This window comes from Dunckerocampus dactyliophorus, chromosome 2, assembly GCF_027744805.1.
Source record: "Dunckerocampus dactyliophorus isolate RoL2022-P2 chromosome 2, RoL_Ddac_1.1, whole genome shotgun sequence".
Classification (NCBI taxonomy): Eukaryota; Metazoa; Chordata; class Actinopteri; order Syngnathiformes; family Syngnathidae; genus Dunckerocampus; species Dunckerocampus dactyliophorus.
Genome location: NC_072820.1, coordinates 12225154 through 12244986, shown reverse-complemented (window position 1 = coordinate 12244986; position 19833 = coordinate 12225154). Strand labels below are relative to the sequence as shown.

Sequence of the window (19833 nt, the reverse complement as noted above, 5' to 3'; positions counted from 1 at the left end):
TATTACAGATCATTCCCCTCTGAAACACAACCAACGATGACTGTGTCGTCGGAGAACTTTTGGATGTGACACTCTGTGGAGTTGTGTGTGAAGTCCGAGGTGTAGAGGGTGAAGAGGAAAGGGGAGAGCACCGTACCCTGAGGGGCACCTGTGCTGCAGAGTACCATGTCAGACACACAGTGACGGAGCCTCACATACTGTGGTCTGTTGGTGAGGTAGTCTATAACCCATGCAGTCAGGTGTTGGTCTACTCCCACACTCTCCATCTTCAATCTGAGTAATGACAGCTGGATGGTGTTAAAGGCACTGGAGAAGTCAAAAAACATGACCCTCACAGCGCCCCCGCTGTCCTCCAGGTGTAGCAGTGATCTGTGCAGCAGGTAGATCACTTCGTCATCCACTCCGATCCCAGGCCGGTAAGCAAACTGCAGGGGGTCCAGCTGAGTACCCACCAGGAGTCGCAGGTGCTGCAGGATAATCCTCTCCATGGTCTTCATCAGGTGAGAGGTCAAGGCAACAGGCCCGAAGTGGTTAGGCTCCTTGGGACGCGGTGTCTTTGGTATCAGGACCACACAGGAGGTCTTCCACAGGGCGGGGACTTTCTCCAGGCTCAGGCTGAGATTGAACAAGTGCCTGAGAACTCCACAGAGCTGGTCAGCACAGTCCTTGAGGATTCTAGGGCTGATGCCGTCCGGTCCCGGGGCCTTCCTTGCCTTGATCTTCTTCAGTTGACTCCTCACCTGATCATCAGTTATGGAGAGGGGGGTAGAGGATGGCTGGGATGGGGATGTGGGGGAGAAGAGTGGTGAGTGGGTAGGGGAGGGAGGGGGGCAGACTCAAATCTGTTGAAAAACATCATTCATCTGCCCAGATCTTGTCCCCACTGGCTTGGTCTCTCCCCACTCTTTTACCATGGCCTGTGATGGTCTGCAGGCCTCTCCAGACTTCCCTGACATTATTCTGCTCCAGCCGCTTCTCCAGTTTCCTCCTGTAGCAGTCCTTCCCCTTTCTGATCTTATGCCGGAGTTCCCTCTGGACTCTGTGCAGCTCCTCCTTGTCCCCCAAGCTGAAGAGCCTCTTCTTATTATTCAGCAGGGCCTTAATCTCAGAGGTCACCCAGGGTTTGTTGTTGGGAAAACACCGCACCAACTTGGAGGGCACAGTGTTCTCCACACAGAAGTTGATATAGTCTGTGATGCAGTGAGTCATGTTGTCAACATCACTGCCATGGGGACTACAGAGCGCTTCCCAGTCTGTTGTCTGGAAGCAGTCTCTGAGCCTAGCACTGCTCTCCTCAGACCACTACTTCACAGGCCTCTTCACTGCATTTCATGATTAATTGGAAAATGTGCCCACTTTCTCCACACAGGGCCATGTAGGTTAGGTTTTTTCTCCCTTAACAATGAAAACTTTCATTTAAAAACTGCATTTTCTGGTCAGTTGTGTTGTCATTGACTAATATTTAAAGTTCTGAAACATTTAAGTTATACAAATATATATATTGTCTATGTTTACAGTCTTTGGGACTTGGTCATTTTAAAAGTAGCTAGTAGGCTGAAAAATTGTCGACACCCCTAATTTAGGGGTGAGTAAGATCAAATGAGTTAACAATGTCAACAGTGGCCCATATGCAGGCTCATTTCTAATCAAGCAGCATGACAATTAAACACGCATAAAATGCATGGATGCACATTACTCTTGCATGTCAAGAGGAACACTTAAGGCCTGATCTCTTCCCTTAGCGTCATATTCTCCCAACCCTATTACACTGCAAGTAGTATATTTCCATTTCTAACCTTATGAAAAGTCTAAAACGGGCTGGTGTGGATGGACAGACTGCACCTGTTATCTGTCGACTGCTCAAAGAGGCTCAAGAGGTATAACTGCAGTATTGTAGCTATCAATACACATCCAAGAATGATGGCGGATCATGTTTCCGCCGGGTGCAGGATTAAGAGTTGCCACACACAAGTGTATTTAATAGATAAGGGTCACAACATTAGATATACAGTGGATCGCAGCACATTCACGATTTAGCATTCATGGCCTGGCAAATTTGCGGATTTTTGGTCAAATTTTCACTGAAAATAGGCCTTTTTTTCCACAGAAAATACACTTCACTCACCATAAATTGGTAATAATTAAAAAATATGCGACCATAGAGGCAAACTATAGAGCATACGTGTACCACTGTGAGAAAGCCCACAGTTAATATCGTTATGCTTCACTGATAATGTTTTTTCGTCAAGCATTGAGATTTCACACTTTGTTAGGCGGTCCTCGAACACACCATAGTTGTGTGCAAAAGTTTGTTTGGCTCCAGAATCACTAGCTTAAACAGTCCATTCGGTGTCAAAACATCGATGTGAGCACAATTTAATATATGATCATAAATCGTTACTGGAACAGGCAAGCAGTGTGGATTATGTTTGCTTGGAGAAAAGCCTTCTCTAGCCTGCTAGCCTCTAGCGCAGGGGTCATTAACCCATTAATCGCAAGCTACTAGTCTAACTTCAGGACGATCATGAGAATATTAGAAAAAAAATGTATTATTACATCAGTGCCCTCCCCTCCCGGAGAGTGACCACTGACCACGCCCCGACACCTTGCCGCTCACGTACACCGGCTCGCCTCGCGCTCACAGGTTGAGCAACAGGGAGAAAGAGTGTCAGCGCGCAGTGATGTGCTTGCTCACACAACAGTAATTATTACACATTGTGGCTCAAAATCAGCCTTTGCTGCCTCAAAATTAAGGCACAAATATAACTCTATAGATGTGCACCTCCAAAAAATGCTGCACATTAGGACTGACTGTTGTAACGCAGCGCCTCTCCCCTCAACCACCATCGCTTCGCTCGCCCACGACACTGAGCCAACAAGCCAAATAGATTTGTAGTTTGCTCATAGATGCCACAAGCCCGACCCCGACGAAGATCCACAAAAGTAGGGGTGCCCAAAGTGCGGCCGAGGGGCCATCTGCAGACCGTGGCTAATTTGTCATTGCATCACTGCAGAAACAAAATAAAAATGTTAAAAACAGCAAAAATGGTAAAAACAGGGCAAAGGGCGCAATGAGAAAAAGCTGAAATGTTGATACCAACAACCAATAATAACACAAAGCTTGTATTTAAATACATAGCTAAATTTAAATACACATTCAAATACACAGCTTTAAATATCTATCACATTTTAATAAAAACAATTCTACAAAATAAATAAATAAATAAATATGTATAATTGATATACTGTCATAATTGTATAATTGTATAAAAAAATATATATACAGTATATACAGTGTATATATACAGTATATACAGTGTATATACTATGCATACAGTATATATATATATATATATATATATATATATATATATATATATATATATATATATATATATATATAGTATATATACAGTATATACGTATGTATAGGTTGGTGACCACTGCTCTAGCGCTAGCCTGACGTGCTACACCGTGACTCTGATTCCATCGGTTCAATGATCATCTTACATTACAGTATCATTCATTAGTAGTGAGTTCCTATACATTTTATACTTTAAATATGTTTAATAAGTGTGTGAGTCATATTTAGGGCTTAAACCTAGATTGTGTGCCAGTGGACAATGGCAACTGAAAAGAAAAGGTGTCCTGGAGCTGAATCTACTCTAACAATTACAGTCATATTTCTTGCAAATGTTGACATCGGAACATCAACATCAAGCGAGGAGGAGGGTTTGGAGCGCGGCGGGAATGAGCCGTGTGTCAAAAGCTGTGTACAAGATTTGTATAAAGGATGTTCGGGTTTAGGTAATAAAGCAATTTTATATATATATAAGAAATGTAAAGGAGCTACTTAAATATATATTTGTAATAAATTGCGAATTATTTCACTAAAAATATTTGCCATTTCCCGTTGCTCTGTTTGTGTGTGTGCTGTGTCCGCATTCCTTGAAATATCACTGCAGCGATGACTAACAGACTCATTCACAAAATTTCTATCAATAAATGTTCCTCGGGGTCCGCTGGTTCAGGAAAACACTCAGTCATTTTGTTTTTTTCTGCTTTGTTGTATTTTGTGTCATCTCCTGCAGGCATCTTGGTGCACACAAGCTGCAGTGCAGAGCATGCACGCACAGGAATACACAGCATCGCCAGTATGCACACCCACACGAAAGCAGTGGACTAAATGAATAAGTACAATGAAAGTGGTGCTGTTTATTATTTGCTGTGCACAGCATATGAGCAATAATTGTGCTCTGTGATAAAATATTAACAAGGACAATATTAACACTCTGCCATCAGCTTTTTGCATCGTCATAGATATAAAAAATGTATCAGAAGAAAAAATATTATAATGAAAATTTCCTTCTGTGCTTGCACCACATTCTCCCTTCAGAGCCCACAGGTCACTTGAGTTTGCACTTGGATGCTTGTGAAATCATTACATGTGTTCCCTGCTGCTAATTAAATGTACTCACCAAGGCCCAGACAGGAGACACGCAACCCAGATTTCCCAAGATTCCTGTGGAGTAAAACAGAATATGACTAATGCAGCTTGCGTTAAGGCTCAAGATGTCATCAGTTGTATGTGACAGCAGCTGTCAATATTCTCCGGTTCAGAGATGTGTTGAGACACAGCTATAGCTCAAATCAAATCTGTCAAAATGTTGTTATCTTACGTCTTATTACTCACAGATGTGATTATAGTCGATTATAGTGAGGGTCATAAACTTTTATTATATACAGCATATACACTGGACACCAGCTTGCAATTGTTGGCTATTTGTGAACAACTGTTTAGTTGCTCAAACAAAAGTGCACCTTTTCCTTCCTCACTGATAAATATTTGAGGAGTTCTAAAAGTACAGAGACATAACAAAATTAATAGCAAGCTGTTTGGGCAGTACTAAATTTACATGCACTGTTATCATACTGTGTTGCATTGCAGATGGAGTTGCTCCTCCAAGTTACTAATCCTCGCCTCTATGGCAGCAAATATGCTGCGTTTCTTACAAGTATCATTACCGCTGGAGGAATGGAATGGTTAACCACTCAGCTAGCTTGAATGTAAAAGAGCGAAACAACAGAAGAATAAGTGCTTAGTTCACTTTAAAAGACATCTAGCTGGAAGTGTGTTACTGTGCGCTTTTGTTCCATAGAGAAACCGCATGAACGGAGTGATCAGTCAGTCGATGGGTGGAGGCGGAGCCGCTAGCATACACACAGAATGCAGAAGCATGTAATCTAGCAGAAAATAAAGGAGTAGATTGCAGTATATTGTCGTACATCTTTTATATTTTGTCATTGTACTTTTCCTACAAGTAAAGTAAAAATCTTGTCTTGTCTCGTCTCGTTCTCGCAGACCCAATCTAGTGCATCGTCTCGTCTCATGAACTGAGTGTCTCGTGACACACCTAGTTCATACTGTACAGTTTGGCAAACATCTTCTTTTTCTTCGTCTCATCCTATTAAATAAGGAAGCACATCAAGTCTTTTCCTGTTATTTTCTTCCCAAAATGCAATCCTGCTCTCAAGTAGGCACTAAGGTCTTTTCATAGCATCTTCACTGTTGATGCTGATTGCTCTTAATTCCCTCCTCAATGGATTTCTCTCTCTATTAACACCGCAATGGTATATGAATGGGAGAGTTCATCTATGTCCAGCTGTTCCACGGCGGTGCAAAACTGCACTCTGCTCTCTCGTTAACACCAAGGAAGATGAGATAAGACCTCTGAGTTGTTGCCTCCCCAGTTGCAAATTGACTTTCCACGTGGTTTACAGTCTGTAAAACTACTGTGGTGCAAGACAGTTGTGTAGAAAGTGGCAGTTAGAGCTGATTGTTGTCTACAGATGTCTTCCCATAGAGTGATGGATGTTCACTTCAGCTTAAGGAGACGGCCCAAGGAGGGGGATTTCAGATGGAAACATATTTGTTCATGCAGAATCAACAAGGCTGCATCAAAAAGGGATTTCCTTGGGGATGAGGGGCATTCCTTGATAACTAAAGGACTGTCCAATTCAGGGCTCTGTTACTAGTGGCAATTCAATCACAGTAGGAAAACTTATAAAACAGATAAATGAGCAAAGGGTCAACAAATGCCAGTTGTACACTACTCCAAGCAGCAATAATAAACATATGGCTAAATTAATATGATGCATGATAATACAGCTCATGTGGTGCACATTTACTTAATGTGATTGCAATTAAAATTTAAAAAATGCTAAATAAAAATAAAAAAATTGTCATTAAATTAAAAACATTAAATATTTGAGATAAGATAAACCATCACATAAAATCAAATTACAATAATATAACAAAAATTGTCATTAAATTAAAAACATTAAATATTTGAGATAGGATAAACCATCACATAAAATCAAATTACAATAATATAATCAAATTAAAATACCCTAAAAACGACAACATAGTTTCAACTCTGCAGTCACCAAATTTGGGCTACGTTATGTCTGATACCATGGAGGAGTTTGGATGTGAAGCCTCCTCTCCTATGATGTATTATAGAAAGGGAGCTCTGATCCAGCTCTCTCTGTCTCTGTGTCAGTCATTGCAATTCACAGACTGCTTCTGAGGACAAAAACCATCTAATCAATCTGAGTTCTTTCCATGTTTCCAATGGTTGTATATATGTACATTATCTATCGAATCTATCACAGTATAAAAAGATGCAGAGTGATCATATGACTACTGCATGGAGTAAAGTGAAGCACTGCAACTGAAGGACAACTTGACTGTGCAAACTTAAAACAACAACAACTTCTCAGGCCAGTGACTGTGTCTTAGTCCCTCGTGGTTGGATGGCACTCAAAAGAAGCCTTGAAGAAAAATGACAAATGAGTCACTTGTAGACGCCCACTCACACAAACCTGTCACCACTTATGAGCATCCTGCATCCTGCATGCTGCTTTACAGTATGGCGCTTCTTCTATTGAGGGATCCTCAGCTAGAATAAAGATAATAAGTCCGCATCTGGCTGTGTTATTGTCCTTAAATCTTCAGAGGAATTGCATCCTATTGTGCGTGTAGGAAGATGGGGGGGTGTCGTTTCATACATTTCTTATCATTTGTTTCCTTACCCAAAATTGCTCAAATCAATATTTGCCATATAACTCTTTTGTCAAGGTTGTAAGTAAACAGATAAAACTCCTAGCTCCCCTTGGGGGATTATGGTAGACAAATCAAACCCACATAAGTCAACCTTGACGGGCAGAAAGCATTAGACAACACCCACCTCTTCATTCCCACCGCTTCTCTAATGAATGCCACAATGTGCTCATGAAAGCAAGCAGCCAAAAGATAAGGGAGGTCCTAATCGTTATATCTAAAAGCCAGCGGGAATTATTACAGTTTGAGATGAATAGACAAAATTTAACAAGGGAAAAGCAAAACAGTGATGGATCAAAAGGAAGTACGGGCAACACAAGCAAGCAGACAGAGGCTTCCAGAGCTGCGAGTCCAAGCCTCGAGTCTAAGCACATCACACGCTCTCTACGCATAAAGCATTCTATATGACAAAGAATGGCAAATAGGGAATGACAGTCGGCTCCCTACAGCCTCCTGCACAGTGTGTGTGCATGTGTGTATGAATGTAATTATCTGCTTTAGTTTCTATGCAGGTCCAAAGTTAATGTAACTTTTTAAGCAATTAACAATATCCTTCATCACTTTTGCCACGAGTTTATATTTATATTAGTAAAGAGTTGCTGCAACAACAGTTGCCAGCTGCAGTAGTGCACTCCATTTTGCCTCATTTGCTTTAAGACACATTTAATCAACAATACATTCCACACAATCGACAACATTTGTAACGATCAATTATTATGTCCATCCCTAATTTACATATACTAACTTTGTGCAACTGCTTTTTGTTCATAGTAGTAAAAAAAAATAACAACTTTGCCAAATTGTGTGCAAATTGATGAAAAGTTGCTGTGTACAATTTATGTAATCTTAGAAGCAGAATCTGCATTATGTGATTCGGGGCTACTTAGCCAGTGGGCGCCCTCAAAATGACCCTTGACCCTGAAATGACATAATAAACTTGCAGAATCTTCACACTCAGCTGTTGTACTTCTTGAGAGTAAAGGTTTTTGCTAAGTACATTTAAATGATTGCATTTTCAAATGACTATTTAGATGCCCCCATATGGCCTTAAACTTTAGGCTGTGCATTAATCTGGCCCTGATTAGAAGCTATAATGTCAAAAAAAATTGGCAGCAGTTTAAATGAATTCCATTCCACATGTTAGACAGTGTACATGAGGTTAAACAAGGTATGTGACGATGGTCAGTGTGTTTCATTATCAATATGTTGCCACTATTTCTCCTTGAAATCTGATTTCAAAACCTGTTATCCGTGGGTTTTCCTTTAAATACTGATAATAACTAAATGCAAGTATGTATAGGATGAGGAGATATGAAACTGCTTACTTTTCGCTGTGAATATAGTTTATAGGTTGCAAATGTTTAAGCCATGGTAGAGTGCTCTTGTTTCTATTTATTTACACTGTGCCTAAGTACTACATACAACATTTTTGTCCAAACATGTTAAATGTGTGTGGGTAAAAAGCTACAAATCCCCCCCACACAGAGTAGCTGTATTTCAGGCAGCGACAGAGAGCTGTTGGCCTGTGGGTTGATCCTCTATTGAAGAACATGTGGGCAGATCTGAAGTGCATGATTTAGTATGTTGTAAAATTTAGTGAAAGCTCCTACAAAAAAAACAAAACTAGAACGCTTTACAGTACCCACAGAAAGTATGGCAGAATATCTCTTAAAGTGTAGTGCAACTTAAAAAAGGAAACGCTGCCCCGTAGATTCGGGTACCACAGTGGGTGCATTAAATGTCCAAAATATGCTTGGATTTGACCTCATTAATTCATGCCCAATCTTTAACCCTCACATTTTTAGTGCCATTTTTGATGTATTTAGTGAGATGAAGTAAAAAAAATGAAGAGTTGGGGATAAAAAAAAGACATTTTGTCTAATGATCAAGTATTTGCATGCCTGTTTTCATTCCCACCAACAAGTTATTATATTCATTTAGTATCAGCAGCTGTGCTGTTGTATCTTCATTATGCTTTCCAATTATCGTTGTAATTACAGTCTGTTTGCTAAAAAGGATGTTATATTTATTTTAAACACATTATGCTTACATGAAATAATCTCTATTTTAATTAGAATGCAAAGTCTGTTAAAGTTTTTGCCAATTTGACTGTTTATGTGCTAGCGGCCCTGCGATTGGCTGGCGACCAGTCCAGGGTGTACCCCGCCTGTCGCCCGAAGTCAGCTGGGATAGGCTCCAGCAGACCCTAATGAGACCCTGTCAGTAAGCCCACTGTCAGGAAAACTACATACATCACCATGGAACCACACAATTTGAATGCCAGTCCGCACAAAAACTGGGAGGTATAACGAAAAGTATGACGATAACCATAGAACCGGACATGGAACAAAAACCCACGTCTACACAGCTACCTGCTCAGTACAATTTGGCTAAAGCAACAATAAGACCGCGACATCAATAACAAAAGAAGAAGAGGATGTACACAGCAAAGTGAGCTGTGCTTATTCTTGATGTGAAGAGACTCGCCTCCCTGACACACGCAGTGATTATAGCATCCGACTACACAGTTTATTCATTTTAAGTTTTGACATACAACTTAAGAAGGTCTTTTTACACTCATATGACAGTTAAGGATGTTACAATGCGCAGTACATTAAGTCAACTAAGCAAGCATCCCGGCACCAACTGCACCATGGCATCCTCTACTGTGTAAAGCTATTTAGAAAGGAGAGGAGTTTGGCTGGGTACACACAATCAAACATGATGGGCTCTGTCAGTGCACACACAAGTGCAATCAAGCGGGGGGCAACTATGCGTACACACACCTATCGTCAACATGAGCAAAACAAATTTAACATTGAATGATGACAGAAATGTAATATTTAGAGCAGGAAAATGGTTAATAAATATTCAGCAGTGTGGAGCACAATCTTTGGCAAACATCCATGAAGAGCCCTCCTGCTGTCTAATGACCCTTATAGACCTCAAAGCCACACAACCAGAAAGCCGGACTAAAAGTGCAGCATCCTTCGTCACCACGTTACTTGTTTGGGCTGACAGTAAAAGGTCCTGGGAAGGTTTGCGAGTGAGGGACCCCGCAGTCGGAGCGGCACTATTTTTAGGATCGCCATGACAACTAAAAATGCTGCAGGTGGTGGTATTATTAGTGTATGCTCCGCTTCTTTTCGACTTGCTACGCCTTTGGATGCTCCCACTGCGTCTCACACATTCAGCGCAAATACATTTGCTCATGTACGGGAGGCTGCGCGCCAGTATGTATGCCTACAGAGGACTCACAAGCTCGTCTTGGAGAAGTTGCCCTTGGATGTTTTTGTTTGTTTATTTTGAATGTAGAGGATGTGGATTTCTAGTAAATGTGGTTCACGTGCTAAAAACTAACTCCTGACTTTTCAGTTTCTGTGTCCTTATTTTTTTACTGTGCCTGTTGTGAGATCATTCAAACCTGCAATAAAAGCCTGTTGTTCCAGAGATCAAGTCTGGTCCTTGTGCGTCTCACTGAACATTACAGTAACATTACTGACACCTAGTGACTAGTCTACAATATTACATATTAGGGGTGTCACAAGATCCTGGGAGATTAAAACGTGACAAGATTTTTTGTTTAGAAAAAAACTGTTGTGGGCACTAGGCAAAAGACAATAATAAATTAATTAATCACACAATAAGTGCAAATGAACTTGATATAATGTCTCAATCTAATGCCATGTGTATGTGTGTCTGTTTTCCTCGTCTCTCAACTACAAATAGGCATGAAGAGATTTCGTGCTGTGCATTGGTTTCAGCACCTCAATAGACCAGCGGCATAAACGGAGTGAGCCCTTGTGTCATAAGTCACTATGTCTCGGTGGGTGGAGGTGGGGCTGGTAGCATACACACAGAGTGCAGAAGAGCAGCAATGCAAGGTAACGTAGTAAAAGTTAAATTAGTAGATTGCAATATATTGTGATAGACTTTTTTTTCTTTTTCATTGTACTTTTGTTAAAAGTAACGTTAAAATCTTGTCTCGACTCATTCTCGTAGACCCCAATCTCTTGTGTCATCTCGTCTTGTGAACAGAGTGTCTCATGACACCCCTAATACATATAATTCACAGCATCTTTAAATGTGTCTTCTGAATGCCTTATAGTTAGTTCATGTAGCCATTTTAATGCTTGAAAATGCTTAATTTCGGCAAAAAATATGTCAAATTAGTTTCAATAAGCATATAATAATATAATGGGCCGTATTCAACCAACATAATTTGTGGGATGACTGAATATTAATTTAAAAAATTAATTTGCATTCGTGGTTGACTACAGTGATATTATTAATCCAAAAATATACATATTAAAGCAAATGTTATGTATGTATGTAATAATTAAGCATTTTTAAAACATAAAAATAGGTCAATTAACTGAAATATTGTAAGGCATAGTGTACTCACCAATTCAAAGACAAAAGCCTGGGTATGTGTATCTAAGGTGGCATCATCCTCATCTTTGAACAAGTTGCAGTACTTTCACAGGTTAGTGGTAGTGTGTAAGAACTGTGTGTGTGTGTGTGTGTGTGTGTGTAATTATTACATAATATTTGGTAAGCGTTTCAAATGAAACAAGGCTAGGGCTATGTATGTAAGTGTTGCCAGGTCTCACGAGAGAAACACACAAATAGCTCTTTGAAAAGAAGCTCAAAACAACAGGGAAGTTGGGAATTTGCAAGTGACTTTACGAAAAAACAGACCTGGCAACACTGATGTGTGCATGTGCGAGTCTATTTTATGTCTTATTTATCTCTTATATGTCTTATTTTCTCTTATGATGTCTACTATATTGGGTAATACAGTACGTGTGTAAAGGTAAACACTGTATTTAGAAGGTCATAAACAAGTACAAAAATATTAGATTTATAAATAATGAATCCTACTATGCGGAAATTCACTTATCACGGTCAGCTCTGGAACCATAAACAAGGGAAGAATGTGTTCTTCACAATTACGAGTCAAACTGAATGAGATTTGCCGTTTGGCCCCAACAGTGGGAGTGGCGTTAATGGCGCACGGCTCGTGCACAGGCACATGCCCATAATGTGCACACATACACACAGTCTGAGAAAAGATATCGAGAATTAGCAGTCATGGCTGAACAGGAAGAAGGTAGGATATGATACGTTTGAATGCTACCGCCCCCATTGCGGTACCTAACCATGACAGAAAGCACTGTTAAACTAGTAATAACCAAGGGAGAGAGTTACTCTTTGTTTGGTCACAGGATTATAAACATATTATAAACAAACAACCAATTACCATGAATCACATATACTGATCAAGAACCCATTCAATATTTGGTGACGATCCGAATAAAGGTGTGGCTAAAAGAGTGCATTCTCTTTTTTGGGGTCCAAGTGTTGTCGTGACCAACCAGATCCAGCAAATGGAGCTAAACTGCAACTGGAGTAAAATGGTATTACTTCACACGTCATGACTTTTATACAATAAATACAAAGAGAAGGACCTGCTTGCCAAATGGCGAGCCCACTCTGGCGCTTCCCTTTTTTTTTTACTTTACACTTTACCTTTTGCATTGCAGTATAGGTTTATTAATAAATTGAGTTCATAATGTCTTTAATAAAGTATTTATAACCCTCTTATAAGCATACCCTTATTGTACAGTAGTACTAGGAATACTTTTAAATGTTAAACCATTCAATACAATGCATCATTGTACATTAGTAGTGGGAACAGATTGTAGTCTGGTATTTCCATGTTGTTATGGAAACGAGATGAGATTGTGTGACAAGCAGACGCTTATCACACATTCATCTGCTCTGCATGCAATCTGCCCGTATTCTGCTAATTGCTTTCTTTTCTGTCAGTTGACCCAAGCGTCCCACTTTTCTTTTTTTTTTTTCCACTTGTCACTTGATTTTGTCAAACATTATGTCTAATGCCAATCTCTTGTCCTCCATTCACTCATCAAATTGAATTTCAAGGCCCTAAAAAAGCGTTTGGAAGCCAGGCTGTGTTCCAAGTTGAGAGAAAACTCATTGAGTTAAGAGAGTTTTGTTTACTTGGCCCGGCTTTTTTACAACTCCCACTCGGGCACACATGGACAGCTCTACTGCACGGCTCTACTACACTTTGCCTTATTCTGTTACGTAAATCAGCTGCTCAATTGAGAATTTATCCAGTAACTGCTAAGGAGGTTACTTTAAACCTTGAAACCTTGCTTTCTGTATTGTTAAATATGACGCTCCAACACTTTAACAATTATACCGTAAAACAACATTTTCTAAATCATCTTGATAATAGACGATAAGGACAACAGCATCAAACGTGCCTTGACCTACTTTATTGATCTTTAATACTATATACTGTAAGTAGCATTTTAACATTCTTAACTGCCCGGCAAGTGCAAAAAGAAGTTAACCGTTGCACTATGCTAGGACACATGTCAACAAAAGTATGTTCCCCTTTATAGAGCCAGGAACCACATTTGGTAATGTACAAGGAATCAGCAAAGAAAGGTCTTTATGATCATAAGAAATGTATACAGTAATCCCTTGTTTATCACGGTTAATTGCTTCCAGACCCAACTGTGATAAGTGGATTTCCGCAAATAGAATGTCTTATTTAGAAATGGAATATTTTCGTAGTTAGAGCATAGACAACCTGTTTACGACCTTCTAAATATGTTTTTTTTTTTTTTACATTATTAGAGCCATCTGGACATGAACACTCCATAGTCACTTTTACTCTCGCATTACCCACTATAGTAGACATACTTAAGAGTAAATAAGCCATTTAAGACCATTTAAGACATAAATAAGACTATAAATGTGTTCCCTAGCGAAGCCAAGTGGTGGGCAGACAGCAAGTTACGTTGGGGTTGAGGTGACTTTTAGCTTGGCGTAGGTTACTGCATCAACAGTAGCCTGTGTTTTTATTCTTTTTTAATTCTTATTCTTATTGTGTCTGTTGTGATATAATTCAAACCTGCACTAAATCCTGTTGTTCCGCCAGTCAAGTCTGGTGCTTGTGTGTCTCATTGAACATTGTAGTATACTAATACAAATACATACGACTACTATCATTCACAGCATCTTTGAAGTGACTTCTGAATGATTAATATTTGTATTTTAGTTTATTTAACCGTTTTTTATGCTTGAAAATGCTTAATTATTTAAAGTTATCAAACTTATAAAAGTTACCAAAAGTAAAAAAAAAAAATTTAATTGAGTTATTTTGTTAATTTTTTTGTATTTCAGTTTACTATCATGGATTAAATTAGAACAAATAAACAAAAACATCTCATTGCTGCTTCATATGCATTAGCTTGTCAATAGGTCAGTAGAAACACCTGCAACATGTATTTATTTACAACTTAAACGTCAATTACTGCCTTCATATTGCTCATTTTAACATTTAATATGTAAGCCTGGGCCCACAAAAGAGCCATTGAGGGTAAATTGAGCAGTGCCCTACCAGATCCATTAGATGGCACATAAAAATGTGCAAAATGTATTACGTATTCCGACAGAGTTTTGATTTAATTGCAAAACTTACACATTTGAATTAAATCATTTTTTCATGCTGCTCTTGCAATAATTTTGTCAGTGTGTGTCAGTCTGAATTTATTTAACTATGCACCTGCCCATTCTCCCTGTCCATTCTCTGTTGGCACAGTCCAATTCTTTTATGAGTTTGCTTTGCCGAGCAACAACAGCACATCAACTTGTGAAGTTTACTTAAAAAAAAAAAAAAAATTCAGCAAATGTTTTGCTAAATATATCAAATGTTTAGTTGGTTGTTTAGTTTTTCGCATGTCCATTTTTTAGTTGTTAGAATGTACCTGGATGTGAAGGTACTGTCATTTTCCCCATATGTTTTGTAGTTTGTAGTTCAATGAGCCCATATCATTTGTTAAATAATCTGTCAAAGCTGCCAAAAGATCCTCCTCTAAAAATAATTGTTCTTGTCTCTCAGACAACGTGGACACTCACCCACATCATCCCACTCAACGCCTGTTACTGCTCATCTCCATTTTCACAATCAAGGCTCTAAATTCATTTTCACCCAACAGTGTATTAATCTACAGTTATGAGGGATTTTATGCAAGAAATGACCAGGAAGACAAGGGATAAGCGTAATTTAAAAAAATATATATAGCATACCTATACTTCATGCCCGTGAGCTTGGCGGTGGATTCTTTGAGGTTGTGGTGGTAGCGATGGGTGAAGGAGCCCAGACTTCGAGCTATCAGGGCCACGGTGCGAAAGCGAGCCCGGGCCTGGCTGGTAGTGTTTGGGCTGGTGGTGTTCTGCTTGCTGTGCTCCCCGTTACGCGGGGCCTTCAGCCCATGGTCTGTGCACGCGAAGGACACCTGCATGGTTGTGGGCAGAAACAAACGCCACTACCACGAGAGCTGCTCCAAGGCCGAGAAAGCTGCTCGTTTTTACGATGACAGGAAGTCGAAAGTCGGGGCCAGTTCTGCTCGAAGCTGCAGAAACTCATATGGAAGTCACAGGCAAGTATGAGGAAGCATGAGAGTCTTTTGGAGGAAGAGCTGAGGTTGATGTAACAGCCATGCAGTCCTGATCACGGTGTTTAGAGAAGGTCTGACTCCAGCTGAAAGTGTGACAAAGAATGGAGAATATAAGATGCATCTCGGCATTTCCTTTTCCCAATTCAAACACTGCCTCCTGTTAATATCCTATTATTCTATTGGATATTTTAATCAGTCTGCTAGCAGCTCACATGCAAAGAGTAGAATGACAGAGCAGAGCACAGATTTCAATGACTTTATACACCATCACAATGGATATGAGATAAAACAAACAAAAAGTGTACACTTCCAGCTTTAACTGAAGAGGTTTCACAAAAACATGACATTTACCATTCAGGAATTCAATTCATTTATGCAGAGTAGTGATGTACGATACCACTGTATCTTGTTTCAAATGTAACACATGTAAAATAGATTGCAGATTTCAGTAGATGAGCATCTTGTTCATGCTTTACAGTTCCCATGATGCCCAGAGTGCGCTACCAGGAAATAGTGAATTTCAAAATTAGACTCTACTATCACACGTTTTGATAGAAGTCATAGGCAGTGATCGTGTTTTGATCTGACAAAATACAATCACAAAATCTTAAGCAAGTTTGATCAGTTTGTAGAATTACTACAGCTTCCGGTGAGATATTAACACCATGGTACCATGATAGCTGTTCAACTCCAACAAAACAAAAAACGTGAGGGATTGATGCTGGGAACGCCAAGTGTAGGTAGAATTGCAAGGTTTACAGTGTGTGTGAAGCACCTAATGTGCGGTTCCAATCCTGCTCCTTCCATATTACTAGGGTTGGGCATCGAGTCCATTGCAATTCTCAGAAGATCGTTCACATTTTTTTTATTTCGATTCCTAGTTTTAATGCCCACTTTGCCGATGGGAAAAAATAGCCATGAACACCAATGAAGAAGAAGTGGATAAAAAGTTTGGCTAACTTCATAAAAAAGAGCGGTCCAGTCAGTGCAACATTTGCAACACAGTGATCTCATGCAAAGGAGGGTGCACGACCAACATGATTAAACACCTCTGGATTCATGGTGTAGAAATAACAGCGTGCCCCATCCCTTTATGCGCTACGTCAGACTTCCTCTAAGCAGTCATAATCAGGGAAGTCAAACAATAAATGATGTCTTTCTCATGCCAATGTAACCGAGGGTTTCAAGATGCCCACTGATGTGGAAGTTTGGTGTAAATAAAGAATGGGAGCTATGGCTACATGAGGTAAGTTTATTCATGTGCAAAGCTAGTCTCGTTTAGCGAGAATAAACACACTTTCTCAACCCACACAACACACTTCCGGCCTTCAAAATAAGAGTGCTCTGGGATACATCCTTTTTATTTGTAACAAAATAAGGGAGTTGGAAAAAATTGGCTTACTTCAACATAGAGGCAGCAAACCAAGTATACTACTGCCAATACAGTAGCTCAACTCATCCAGCTAATGTACATTTCATAGACAAATCTTTTACAAGCTGTTTGATATTCTGCGCCCAGGTTAGTGCATCCTGCAGCATCACACACTCATTAACACATGAGCAACACCGTATGTGGACATGTTATTTCATGATCCATTTTGAGAGTGTACTCCCGTAGAAAGAAACTCCATAACATTTATATTCAAGTTGAATGGTTTGATATTTAAATACTGGTTGAAAATAACCCTGTGAGAAATTCATAATAAAGTTCATAAAAAGTTCATATCCTTAAAAAATTAATGGAGAAGACATTTCATCCAAAAAGAATTCTGGTTATTGGTCATTTAAATCAATACAAACTTTTATGATCCTGCCTCTTAAAAGCATCGGAGTCGAAAATCGTTAGGAAGGTGAATCGAAATGAGGAATCGGAACTGGAATCGTTCAAATTCAAATGATGACAACCCTACATATTACATATATTATCATTCACAGTTGCAATGCCATAGTTCACAGTCTGATTGACTTCTGACTGCCCCCTTCCCTTGAGCCAGCTTTTCCCTAAATGAGAAGTATCGTCACCCTTTAATATCGGGGAGATCTTGTGACACGAGACACATGACACTCCTACTTGCGATATACTGTACTACTCTTAATTTTTTATCATGAGCAAGTTGAGATCAGGCATGTGACTTAACCTTTGAAGAATTGTAGAATTTTGCCTTCAAAAAGTCTTGTTAAAAACAAAATCAAAATAACTAAGCTAAAGTCTTGCACAACTCCATTCATTTATGAAGTAAAACTGCTCCTTCACAACATCAGCAGAAGTGAAGAATATTCTGGAGAATGTTCTCTACAAACAAAAAGATGTCTTCTTGACTGTAAATATAGAAGTTTTAAAACAAGATGCAAACCACATTCAGAACAGGAAAGCCATGTTAGGCAAAAAAGAAAAAAGCCTCCCGTGTTGTGGGATCAAAGTTTTTGGACAGTCAACTTCTATTAGAATGATGGGGAGGCAAAACTTGAGTCTTAAAACTTGAGAAACAGGTAATTCAGGTAAAAATGGCTGTAATTCCTAAATAATAGGTGGCATATTTGTGTGAAACAACTCAAATTAAAGCTTAAAGTCTACTCCTCTTGATTATTTTAATTTGTATTTCAAATACATTGCAGTGGTTTGTAAAGGCTAAATCATTACAACTCTTGTCATTGTCCGAAGACTTAGTGTAGCTACAGAATATGCCTCGAGCCTGTCATACGGTAACAATTTGTACATTATTTACTGAGAATTAAATTCAATTAAAAATGTTAGTACTTTTTGCACAAGAATAATGTTATATCCAAAGTATATGTTGATGTTATAGCAATACATGTTTTGGTCCCTGGGAGAAATCACAGTTGTAGTGTTGCTCTTGAACTGAAAAGTTGGGAAAAAATGTCCCAGTTTGTCCCTAACTGTAATGGCTTCCTCCAAGGACCATGTCCTACCTGACCACAGAGTTTTGTGTAAATCACTTCAGGTGTTTTTATGTAATACTGCCACTATCAAAGGGAAATTCAGACATAACTGCAGTAAGAAGGACATATATACTGTAGTATAGTGCACCTTGAGGCGTACTATGGCTTGTCTTTACTTTTACAGGTTAGGAACATGCATGTAACTTTTTGGCCGTAGAAAAGTGACCAACAATCAGCCCTATGTGGTACAAAAATTGACATTGACTTGTATTGTACCCCTATTTCCTTAATACAGCTGAGTAGAGCCACCACACTTGTACTGTACACGTTAAAGCAACAAACCTCTGTTGCTGCAAAACACAAACATTCTGCATCGCATCGCACAAGTCTAAAATCTTCCAGTCAAAGTATTCTTACATGCAATGGGTCGTCATCGATGTCTGCAAATTGTGCCAGGCTGAGATTCCTAATTGATGTGTGTGCCTCTTGAGATGTAGGTCTTAGCAGAGGTCCCCAGCAGAGGTCTCCACGGACCCAACAACCGGTTTCGTCCTGTCCCCAAAGTCCTGCAACAGCAGGTGTTTACCGTCCCTGGCGTGGAAGCGAGAAGGCTCTGCTTGACAATGAAGGCACCCTGGAATAGTCGGAGACATGCAGAGAGGAAGAGAAACTAAGATGCATGGTAGCGTCACTTGAGAGGAGAAGAGGACAGATGCAGAGAGGCGGCGAAGAGCAGCGTGTGGCGAGTGTAAAAAGAGCGAGGGGGAGAGATAGTGTGTGTTTGTAATGTGTGTGTGCTGCCGGTTTGACTGAAAGAACTGCATAGAGAGAGAGAGAGAGAGAGAGAGAGAGAGAGGAGAAAGTGGTGCATTCTGAATGGGAATAAACAGAGTTGATGGACATTTATTTATGGGAAAACACCTCTGGCATGATGGTAAGGCACCATACGGAAAAAGCTTCATAGGAATGCTTCACTTCACTGATTTCCTCTCAGGCTAAAACCCCCGCTTGACAATATCTGCCATTACAGTGCATGACCTCTTCACACAAACCTTTCCTATCTATCGCCTCCTCTGCGACCCTATGCCCCCCTCTGCATAGAAGTTGGCTTCAAACTCCAAGCAAAGAAGTCAGACTGAGGCAGATGGCAAGTAGAGATGGAGTCAAGTCAACACGCAGTGAAATAAAGCATGAACTAAGCAGTTGAGGAAGGCGTCTTTTACTTTCCTCCCCCCACTGAGCTGTAATGTGACAATGCAGCATTACATGCTTCATTCAACATCCAAGCACCTCCAGGCCAGTGCGGGT

General features: G+C 39.8%; 1 protein-coding gene across 2 annotated transcripts in view; it reads right to left on the bottom strand.

Annotated features, from left to right (window-relative positions):
- kcnab1b (potassium voltage-gated channel subfamily A regulatory beta subunit 1b) overlaps positions 1-19298 on the bottom strand; it is a 50001-nt gene extending 30703 nt beyond the window's left edge. For both annotated transcript variants that reach the window (XR_008569529.1, XM_054767412.1), the window contains exons 1-3: positions 18943-19298; positions 15254-15707; positions 4479-4522 (exon numbers count right to left, since the gene is read on the bottom strand). Coding sequence is in view for 1 of the 2 variants with exons in the window: in XM_054767412.1 (XP_054623387.1) it covers positions 4479-4522; positions 15254-15468 (259 nt within the window). In the remaining variant the exon portion in view is untranslated. The remainder of the gene's footprint in view (positions 1-4478; positions 4523-15253; positions 15708-18942) is intronic.
- Between the last annotated feature and the right edge of the window lie 535 nt (positions 19299-19833).